We start from the raw sequence: 11756 nt of genomic DNA, 5'->3' as shown, positions 1-11756 counted from the left end.
TATTGTATGTTAGGATAAATACATTTTATCTACAGGGGGTTTGTGATTCTCATCAAATGAATTTACAAACAAACAATAATTCAATATCTACTTATTGCATTTGTGTATAAAATCTTTCCTAACTACTTCTGTTTTTCAGTTTTGTATTATAATTTACAGCAAACTAGCCATGTATGTCAATAGAAAAAATAAAATTCATAAAAGGAAAAGAGTGCAGTGCTGTTAAAACTTGAAATTGTGTCTGAATCTCCCAGCGAGCATCTTGCAACTTACTCACAATAATTCACCTGATTACTATCTCTCCCAGCAAGGATACATATGCCAAACAAACTGCACAGGGACACAGACAGATCTGACAGATATTAATGAATTAACTACTGTGGATTACAAAAAATTGCGACTGTTGGCTTTGTATCTGTATCAGTTTGTCTAAAGGATAAATCACCCATGTGACCCCACAGATAATTTGCATATACAGGTACCTTAAGGAACATAAGTGGCAAATTGTAATATTACAATTCAATATAAATGTCTATTTCAGTTCAGGCATATTCAAAATTAAATTCCAAGGATTTTAAAAACATTTTTTAAGAACGGTTGGTGGAAATCCTACCTTTTGCTCAAGTATTTACACAATTACTACAATAAAAATATTACTGACTGCCATATACTTCAGATTCCTCAAGTAAACCATGTTTATACCAAGCAATGTGTTTTTCTGATATAAAGAAGAACAGGAAACCCTACCCTCATTTCTGTTTTTGTTGCTTTTTATCTGTGCACACAAACACACCCACTTCTAATCTATTTTTAATAAAGATAAAAAGATTCATATTTTTTTTAAATACACATTTAGTTTATTGTTAATCATTTTTGGCAAGTGTTGTTATTTATTTACCCCTTATCCAAACATTATTTGGAAAAAAAATTAAATTAAAATTATCAACATGCTTAAAGAAATAGCTATAAGAAAAAAAAAACTCCATGATGAACCATTTTTGACCATGCATGTTTTGTTTCATGGACACTATACAGTTTAATTTGAATACAATGTAGATATCCTGGTAAATACAGCAAATATTAGCAATTGAAATTAAGTAAAAATAAGTTAAACCTTTTAAAACTAATTTCAGTAAGTCTGAAACATACATATCTGTATATATTAGGGATGGGCATGACTATTCAGAAATAGGGACGTTAATATTTGATTACTTGTGAGAGTAACTGAAGTAAAAACAAAGTGTAGTCATATTTTAAAAAATGAAAAACTTTTGTCTAAATTCAATATAAAAATAAACTATCCATGTTACATTATACTAAGGGTGCATACATTGTTTTTGATTATTCCAATATTCGAAAATAAATTAAGGATATTATTTGAATAGTGAAAACATTTCAAATGCCCATCTCTAGTATATTTTTAGTGTTTAAAATTGCTAATAGATCACTCATCCCTCATGAATCTAGATATATCCTGTTATAATCCAAAAGCATGATTTTAAGAATGTAATTGCAATCTTTATAATACTCTTTATTATACTATGTACTTACCTACAATGGGGTTAACCCACAATTAATAGTAATTAATTTCAGATACAACTCGGAAACGTCTGTAATATATATTCACCTTAAACACCCATTGCCGTCTGTACTTATATGCTAACGTAGTAGACCCAAAACTGTATACACACAGTCTGACCCATGGGCAGTGAGCCCTGACACTACTGTTTAATCTATAAGTCTCTAGAGCAGTAACAGCAGAGCCTACATGTCAAACCATGGGCAATAAAAGAGCTCTCGCTCATCCCACCTGGCCAGCTATTTCAGTCGCTGTGCCACCCCAAGCAGAGAAAACTAGAATATACATACATTATAGAAACAATAACACAGCATTATTATAAAATTTAACATGCACATATTTACACTTTTAGAATTAAAAAGTACTTTTTCACATTTTGATGATAGAACAATAATGGTTATAATGTATTAGTCTCATAACTGAAATATTAAAGTAATTGTCTGTATTTATGAGTGACCACCCAAACATGTTGTATCCCGCAGCCTCTGGTAAATTATCTCAAACTCAAGTGACTGTGGAACTACTTTTGTTTTTCCCTGAGAAATAAAGGTAATATATTTTCAACAATATAACTTTGGGAGAAGTTCAGACAGAGGCAAATAATATTTATTCTTCATCTGAATACATTCAGATTAAATCCAAACATGAATGACTTTACTATTCACATATATGCTTTCTTGTTTTTAAAAAAATAACTTTTTAGGTCTCATCTAATAATCATGATGGATGCTTTTCACTGTCAAAAGAAAAACGAACAGCAAAAATAGTTCTTACTCACCTTAAATGGCTAAAGCATAGATGAAACGAGAAGAATGTTTTTGCATGAGAGCCAGAGAAAAAGGAAACTATATTCAAAAACTTCTCACATTTGTAAAATTGACCATCCTTTCAGACCAGATATACTCTTATGGATTCTCTTTTCCCAGCACTTAGGTGACTTGTTAATTAAAAACATAACTAAAGGGTCTAGCACTGTATTAGGGGCTTGGAAAATATATCTTTCTTTAGTACCAGAGATATTTAAAAAATAATGCCAACAAAAGACAAGGACTGATTTCCCAGTCTGTGTGGTCAGACTACGGTCTCGTTGCCCCAGCTGAAGTCCCTGGGGTTGATGTAGCAGCAGTAAGTCCCGTATGGAGTGCTGTCCCTTCGAGAGTAGACCACGATGCTGTCTCTGGGCACGTACACCACACTGCTCTGCACCGCCGTGTAGGCAACACTGTCCCTGGGGGCGCCCATGCGGTCGAAGACACAGTAGGAATTGACGTCCTGGATGCCCTTGAAAGCGCTGTAGGGATAGCAGGCCTGCAGGTAGCGCATCACCTCATCCTGGTCCACCTTGCGGATTAAGCTCCTGGACTCCCCCACGGTGGTGGCAGAGGATACAGAGTCCCCCCCGGACCGACTGGGTCGCCGGTCTTTGTGCAAACTTTGCAGGTCCACGCCGCTCCCTTTCCCCGAGCCTGGGTCCCAGGGGACCTCCCGAAGCTCCCGGACTTTCTTCTCTTTCCGTTTTTTCCTCCTGCAGCGTGTAGGGCACTTTGTGCAGCCGTTGGTCTTCCTGGCCAGTATGATGGCGGCCACCCCAGGCAAACAAATCGCCGGCCCAATGGCAATCAACGGGATGTCGCCCAAAGTTTCGCCTTTCATTCCCGACACTGTAAACATGAACCCAAAAACTAAAAAGACACTACACAGGGCCACCACCAATCCAGTGCGGGGGTTAATGTCATCCGGTCTCATGGTATCACCATCCACTCCACCACTTGTCTTGCTTTGAAATATTTAATCAAAACGGACGCTTTGTAATCTGTTTTACAATCCACTACAAAGGGGAATATTTAAAGCCAAGAAAAATGTAAAACATATTTTGTACTTACTTCATCTGCTTGTATTCCATGTTTACAATATTGGTCACATCCTTTAAATGGAAATATTTTGTTGAACATCTTAACCAAAAGTGTTGGTTAGGTTTATTTTGGTCTTTACATTTCTTCACTTTTTTTCTCCTTGATTAGGTTTTGTTTAAAGAAATTCTGCAACAAAATCATCCCCTTTCAAACCAGACTAACTCTTCTGTGCTGCCAACATGTTCGCCCGAGTCCCAATGGATTTTTGTTTTTCTGTTTGAACCTTTTACTGTGTCTGTTATGGATGTGTTTAACAGCACTGTTGAGGGATACCATGAAAGCAGGGGAGGGCTGTGGAGACTTTGTAAAAGAGACTGCCTTTATAGTGACCATGACACATCCTGGTAAATAAATGCTTAGAAACATGAGAAGAGTCAGGAGGTGGCTGGAGGCAATTCAGAAGCATTCCCTGATACATTCAGTCTATAACACAGGATTTAAATGGCAGTTAGTGCCCAATTACTATAATTTTTTGCAAGACCAGTAAGCTTAGGTGCTAATCAGACAAATAATGTACTTCTAATGACATACATCTGTTGAAGTCAAAACTTGAACACATGTACATGTATTGTAATTTAGTCTATTCAATTCAGAAAAACATTTCTGTAATTTAAACAAACTACATCAGGCCCGACATTTAAAAAAAATATGGCATTTTTAATTTGGAAGACATTGCCGTTATTTTACTGTGTTAAAATAGTCTTCATCTGGTAAATGATGTGTCTACTATTTAGAGATCAATGTATTAATAGCAAGTACTGTATGTTAACAATTTTTTATGTTTGGTGTTGTGCTCTTAAAATAAAATAAAATAAATGCTTTTGTAAGTTCAAACAGTCTATGTTATATACATTACAATTCTGTTTACCCTTGAACTTAAAGTCAGGTTTATACTTAAAATATTTCTCAGAAGTTTGCATTATTATTATGATTATTAATAATAATTATATATAACACTTTCATTTATATACCCCTTGTAATGACATATTTAATAAGCCTTGACACATAATATTATAACTGATGTCAATAAAACGGTTAAAACTATATAAATTAAAAACAAACTTAAAATCAAATGGTAATGTATTACTGAAAATTATTTTAAAAGTTTGTACACTCAATGACGTCTTCACAACATTGATCGCTGTTGTCCACTTTTCCTCGGCCTTATATTTTTGTAACATCAGTGGCAGAGTGAAGAGAAAAAAATAAATGTGTTGCCGACTGTGTGAAATGAATCAATCAATGAATGAATTGTGTGTGCATAGTGTGTTACCAATTGTTTTCTTGGTGACTATGGCCCCAGCTGCCTTGAGATCATTAACAAGATCCTCCCGTGTAGTTCTGGGCTGATTCCTCACCGTTCTCATGATCATTGAAACTCCACGAGGTGAGAACTTGCATGGAGCCCCAGACCGAGGGAGACTCACAGTTATTTTGTGTTTCATCCATTTGCGAATAATCGCACCAACTGTTGTCACCTTCTCACCAAGCTGCTTGGCGATGGTCTTGTAGCCCATTCCAGCCTTGTGTAGGTCTACAATCTTGTCCCTGACATCCTTGGACAGCTCTTTGGTCTTGGCCATGGTGGAGAGTTTGGAATCTGATTGATTGATTGATTGCTTCTGTGGACAGGTGTCTTTTATACAGGTAACGAGCTGAGATTAGATCCCTTTAAGAGAGTGCTCCTAATCTCAGCTCGTTACCTGTATAAAAGACACCTGGGAGCCAAAAATCTTGCTGATTGATAGGGGATCAAATACTTATTTCCCTCATTAACATGCAAATCAATGTATAACTTTTTTGAAATGTGTTTTTCTGGATTTTTTTGTTGTTATTCTGTCTCTCACTGTTAAAATAAACCTACCATTAAAATTATAGACTGATCATTTCTTTGTCAGTGGGCAAACGTACAAAATCAGCAGGGGATCAAATACTTTTTTCCCCCACTGTATAGCTTTTATGTTTATAATTAATATTAGTATTATCAATCCAGAATAATTATTGAATAACAAACTTCAAATGTCAACCAAAAAATCTGGATTTTAATGTAAATGTGTACATCATATTGTATGTTAGGATAAATACATTTTATCTACAGGGGGTTTGTAATTCTCATCAAATGAATTTACAAACAAACAATAATTCAATATCTACTTATTGCATTTGTGTATAAAATCTTTCCTAACTACTTCTGTTTTTCAGTTTTGTATTATAATTTACAGCAAACTAGCCATGTATGTCAATAGAAAAAATAAAATTCATAAAAGGAAAAGAGTGCAGTGCTGTTAAAACTTGAAATTGTGTCTGAATCTCCCAGCGAGCATCTTGCAACTTACTCACAATAATTCACCTGATTACTATCTCTCCCAGCAAGGATACATATGCCAAACAAACTGCACAGGGACACAGACAGATCTGACAGATATTAATGAATTAACTACTGTGGATTACAAAAAATTGCGACTGTTGGCTTTGTATCTGTATCAGTTTGTCTAAAGGATAAATCACCCATGTGACCCCACAGATAATTTGCATATACAGGTACCTTAAGGAACATAAGTGGCAAATTGTAATATTACAATTCAATATAAATGTCTATTTCAGTTCAGGCATATTCAAAATTAAATTCCAAGGATTTTAAAAACATTTTTTAAGAACGGTTGGTGGAAATCCTACCTTTTGCTCAAGTATTTACACAATTACTACAATAAAAATATTACTGACTGCCATATACTACAGATTCCTCAAGTAAACCATGTTTATACCAAGCAATGTGTTTTTCTGATATAAAGAAGAACAGGAAACCCTACCCTCATTTCTGTTTTTGTTGCTTTTTATCTGTGCACACAAACACACCCACTTCTAATCTATTTTTAATAAAGATAAAAAGATTCATATTTTTTTTAAATACACATTTAGTTTATTGTTAATCATTTTTGGCAAGTGTTGTTATTTATTTACCCCTTATCCAAACATTATTTGGAAAAAAAATTAAATTAAAATTATCAACATGCTTAAAGAAATAGCTATCAGAAAAAAAAAACTCCATGATGAACCATTTTTGACCATGCATGTTTTGTTTCATGGACACTATACAATATCAGAAAAATGTGCCTTCAAAGGAAGCACTCTTAACAGTTTCATTAGTTATTCAACATTCCTACAATAAAACCATTCTGTTTAACAGCTGCCTCTTTAATGTGCTCTACAAATGTATTTAGTGACAAGAAATCTTTATTTTGATGTCAAATAGTTTGTCAGCTCTGCAATTTTATGTAATCTGCATGATTAAAGATCAAGCAGAATACAGTACTTTCCCACCTGCACATGTGAAACTATAAAATGTAAAACAGTAACATTGTTTTAAGACATAAAACTGTATAAGACATAAACTTTGTATGCAATCTTCATTATTATTTTTAAGATAGTGCAAACTCTAAATGCCCATGCTCAAACTAGAGCTATTAATTTAATTTAAAAACAAGTTTAATTTGAATACAATGTAGATATCCTGGTAAATACAGCAAATATTAGCAATTGAAATTAAGTAAAAATAAGTTAAACCTTTTAAAACTAATTTCAGTAAGTCTGAAACATACATATCTGTATATATTAGGGATGGGCATGACTATTCAGAAATAGGGACGTTAATATTTGATTACTTGTGAGAGTAACTGAAGTAAAAACAAAGTGTAGTCATATTTTAAAAAATGAAAAACTTTTGTCTAAATTCAATATAAAAATAAACTATCCATGTTACATTATACTAAGGGTGCATACATTGTTTTTGATTATTCCAATATTCGAAAATAAATTAAGGATATTATTTGAATAGTGAAAACATTTCAAATGCCCATCTCTAGTATATTTTTAGTGTTTAAAATTGCTAATAGATCACTCATCACTCATGAATCTAGATATATCCTGTTATAATCCAAAAGCATGATTTTAAGAATGTAATTGCAATCTTTATAATACTCTTTATTATACTATGTACTTACCTACAATGGGGTTAACCCACAATTAATAGTAATTAATTTCAGATACAACTCGGAAACGTCTGTAATATATATTCACCTTAAACACCCATTGCCGTCTGTACTTATATGCTAACGTAGTAGACCCAAAACTGTATACACACAGTCTGACCCATGGGCAGTGAGCCCTGACACTACTGTTTAATCTATAAGTCTCTAGAGCAGTAACAGCAGAGCCTACATGTCAAACCATGGGCAATAAAAGAGCTCTCGCTCATCCCACCTGGCCAGCTATTTCAGTCGCTGTGCCACCCCAAGCAGAGAAAACTAGAATATACATACATTATAGAAACAATAACACAGCATTATTATAAAATTTAACATGCACATATTTACACTTTTAGAATTAAAAAGTACTTTTTCACATTTTGATGATAGAACAATAATGGTTATAATGTATTAGTCTCATAACTGAAATATTAAAGTAATTGTCTGTATTTATGAGTGACCACCCAAACATGTTGTATCCCGCAGCCTCTGGTAAATTATCTCAAACTCAAGTGACTGTGGAACTACTTTTGTTTTTCCCTGAGAAATAAAGGTAATATATTTTCAACAATATAACTTTGGGAGAAGTTCAGACAGAGGCAAATAATATTTATTCTTCATCTGAATACATTCAGATTAAATCCAAACATGAATGACTTTACTATTCACATATATGCTTTCTTGTTTTTAAAAAATTAACTTTTTAGGTCTCATCTAATAATCATGATGGATGCTTTTCACTGTCAAAAGAAAAACGAACAGCAAAAATAGTTCTTACTCACCTTAAATGGCTAAAGCATAGATGAAACGAGAAGAATGTTTTTGCATGAGAGCCAGAGAAAAAGGAAACTATATTCAAAAACTTCTCACATTTGTAAAATTGACCATCCTTTCAGACCAGATATACTCTTATGGATTCTCTTTTCCCAGCACTTAGGTGACTTGTTAATTAAAAACATAACTAAAGGGTCTAGCACTGTATTAGGGGCTTGGAAAATATATCTTTCTTTAGTACCAGAGATATTTAAAAAATAATGCCAACAAAAGACAAGGACTGATTTCCCAGTCTGTGTGGTCAGACTACGGTCTCGTTGCCCCAGCTGAAGTCCCTGGGGTTGATGTAGCAGCAGTAAGTCCCGTATGGAGTGCTGTCCCTTCGAGAGTAGACCACGATGCTGTCTCTGGGCACGTACACCACACTGCTCTGCACCGCCGTGTAGGCAACACTGTCCCTGGGGGCGCCCATGCGGTCGAAGACACAGTAGGAATTGACGTCCTGGATGCCCTTGAAAGCGCTGTAGGGATAGCAGGCCTGCAGGTAGCGCATCACCTCATCCTGGTCCACCTTGCGGATTAAGCTCCTGGACTCCCCCACGGTGGTGGCAGAGGATACAGAGTCCCCCCCGGACCGACTGGGTCGCCGGTCTTTGTGCAAACTTTGCAGGTCCACGCCGCTCCCTTTCCCCGAGCCTGGGTCCCAGGGGACCTCCCGAAGCTCCCGGACTTTCTTCTCTTTCCGTTTTTTCCTCCTGCAGCGTGTAGGGCACTTTGTGCAGCCGTTGGTCTTCCTGGCCAGTATGATGGCGGCCACCCCAGGCAAACAAATCGCCGGCCCAATGGCAATCAACGGGATGTCGCCCAAAGTTTCGCCTTTCATTCCCGACACTGTAAACATGAACCCAAAAACTAAAAAGACACTACACAGGGCCACCACCAATCCAGTGCGGGGGTTAATGTCATCCGGTCTCATGGTATCACCATCCACTCCACCACTTGTCTTGCTTTGAAATATTTAATCAAAACGGACGCTTTGTAATCTGTTTTACAATCCACTACAAAGGGGAATATTTAAAGCCAAGAAAAATGTAAAACATATTTTGTACTTACTTCATCTGCTTGTATTCCATGTTTACAATATTGGTCACATCCTTTAAATGGAAATATTTTGTTGAACATCTTAACCAAAAGTGTTGGTTAGGTTTATTTTGGTCTTTACATTTCTTCACTTTTTTTCTCCTTGATTAGGTTTTGTTTAAAGAAATTCTGCAACAAAATCATCCCCTTTCAAACCAGACTAACTCTTCTGTGCTGCCAACATGTTCGCCCGAGTCCCAATGGATTTTTGTTTTTCTGTTTGAACCTTTTACTGTGTCTGTTATGGATGTGTTTAACAGCACTGTTGAGGGATACCATGAAAGCAGGGGAGGGCTGTGGAGACTTTGTAAAAGAGACTGCCTTTATAGTGACCATGACACATCCTGGTAAATAAATGCTTAGAAACATGAGAAGAGTCAGGAGGTGGCTGGAGGCAATTCAGAAGCATTCCCTGATACATTCAGTCTATAACACAGGATTTAAATGGCAGTTAGTGCCCAATTACTATAATTTTTTGCAAGACCAGTAAGCTTAGGTGCTAATCAGACAAATAATGTACTTCTAATGACATACATCTGTTGAAGTCAAAACTTGAACACATGTACATGTATTGTAATTTAGTCTATTCAATTCAGAAAAACATTTCTGTAATTTAAACAAACTACATCAGGCCCGACATTTAAAAAAAATATGGCATTTTTAATTTGGAAGACATTGCCGTTATTTTACTGTGTTAAAATAGTCTTCATCTGGTAAATGATGTGTCTACTATTTAGAGATCAATGTATTAATAGCAAGTACTGTATGTTAACAATTTTTTATGTTTGGTGTTGTGCTCTTAAAATAAAATAAAATAAATGCTTTTGTAAGTTCAAACAGTCTATGTTATATACATTACAATTCTGTTTACCCTTGAACTTAAAGTCAGGTTTATACTTAAAATATTTCTCAGAAGTTTGCATTATTATTATGATTATTACTAATAATTATATATAACACTTTCATTTATATACCCCTTGTAATGACATATTTAATAAGCCTTGACACATAATATTATAACTGATGTCAATAAAACGGTTAAAACTATATAAATTAAAAACAAACTAAAAATCAAATGGTAATGTATTACTGAAAATTATTTTAAAAGTTTGTACACTCAATGACGTCTTCACAACATTGATCGCTGTTGTCCACTTTTCCTCGGCCTTATATTTTTGTAACATCAGTGGCAGAGTGAAGAGAAAAAAATAAATGTGTTGCCGACTGTGTGAAATGAATCAATCAATCAATGAATTTCCACCTGTGGATGAAGATGTCATATTACATTATTATGCAAGTAATAGTTTTTGTGTTGAAATAGAAGGCCAAATCAGTTCACTTAAATACAGCGCAATATGAATTAAGGATCTAAAAGGTACACTCTTTAAATTATTTATCTTCCACTGGTACTCACACTTTATACTACAGGAAAACTGACTCTGTGACTGTAGGGATAAACAAACCAACTCAGACTCTGCATTGAAATGTTTCTTTGTTCAAAACAGGTTTGCTCCCTCCTCCTCTCCATTATTCAGCGTCTGTTTCTGTGAATGGGCTTCAGTGTGGACAGCTGCCTCGTTTCTTGATATCCATTTACAGCTCTTAATCAGTTTTAGTTGGTGTTATGTTGGTGTTCTGACCTAAGGAAAGGGATCAAGGTTTCATCAGGAGAATCTGCCATCCTACACTTCCGCCAGTAGATTCAGCGAGGGGGTGGTGTGCGCCAAAAGTAAAAACCTGGTAAATATAGAAGAGAGGACTGTTCCCGGTCCCCCCCACCGCCCAACACCCCCCCCCACATTGGGAACTGAGATACATTCTAGGAATCTGATTCAGTGAGTTAATGACTTGCGTGTGGCTTTACAGTAAAGTAGTAGCAAGTGCTTCACAGATCATTTCTCTTGGTATCTTTTAAAATAACCACTGTCTGGCTCTGCAGTGCTGGAGAACACATTTTCAGAACTGCTACAGGTGAGGCAGAGCATCATAAAACAGAACATTTAAGTTGTTAATAGGCACGGGTTTCATAACTCAAATTATTTCAAAACTGGATAGATATTTCTGTCTTAGTTTAAGCAGTCCCTGACTAGTCTCTTTATAAGGTTTTTGTTTATTCAAGTTAGAAAGACCAGCACATGGCAGATAATTATCAGACAGATCTTGTGGGGGTCTCTTTGCATATGAAATGGTTTGTATTGTAATGTCTTATTGAACAAATTTCAAGCAGGCAGACTTCAGCTCAAATCTATTAATAGACAAAGAGCAGTTTACTGACCAAAGGTGAAGGAAGTAGCATTTATCAGCTCTCTTAGAAAGTCAGTAAAA

General features: G+C 35.4%; 2 protein-coding genes across 3 annotated transcripts; both read right to left on the bottom strand.

The window, feature by feature from the left end:
• Positions 1-1467: 1467 nt before the first annotated feature.
• On the bottom strand, positions 1468-4411 carry LOC136766669 (transmembrane protein 215-like). Its single transcript, XM_066720352.1, has 2 exons — positions 3463-4411; positions 1468-3240 (listed from the first exon to the last, which is right to left on the bottom strand). Coding segments are annotated over exons 1-2 (591 nt in total). The 5' UTR covers positions 3464-4411; the 3' UTR covers positions 1468-2650.
• Positions 4412-5718: 1307 nt separating this feature from the next.
• Positions 5719-10353, bottom strand: LOC136766667 (transmembrane protein 215). Of its 2 annotated transcripts, XM_066720351.1 has the most exons (2): positions 9405-10353; positions 5719-9182 (listed from the first exon to the last, which is right to left on the bottom strand). In XM_066720351.1, coding segments are annotated over exons 1-2 (591 nt in total). In that variant the 5' UTR covers positions 9406-10353; the 3' UTR covers positions 5719-8592. The 2 variants fall into 2 exon arrangements, with proteins under 2 accessions (XP_066576448.1, XP_066576447.1); XM_066720350.1 differs by having other exon boundaries at positions 5719-10353.
• Between the last annotated feature and the right edge of the window lie 1403 nt (positions 10354-11756).

This window comes from Amia ocellicauda, chromosome 13 (genome assembly GCF_036373705.1).
Source record: "Amia ocellicauda isolate fAmiCal2 chromosome 13, fAmiCal2.hap1, whole genome shotgun sequence".
In the NCBI taxonomy this organism is placed as follows: Eukaryota; Metazoa; Chordata; class Actinopteri; order Amiiformes; family Amiidae; genus Amia; species Amia ocellicauda.
The sequence above is the reverse complement of the archived record's forward strand: the minus strand, read 5'-3'. Positions and strand labels throughout refer to the sequence as shown.

Coding starts and splice junctions, on each gene's coding strand:
- LOC136766667 (XM_066720350.1), bottom strand. CDS start 9,267: ATGAGACCGGATGACATTAACCCCCGCACTGGATTGGTGGTGGCCCTG.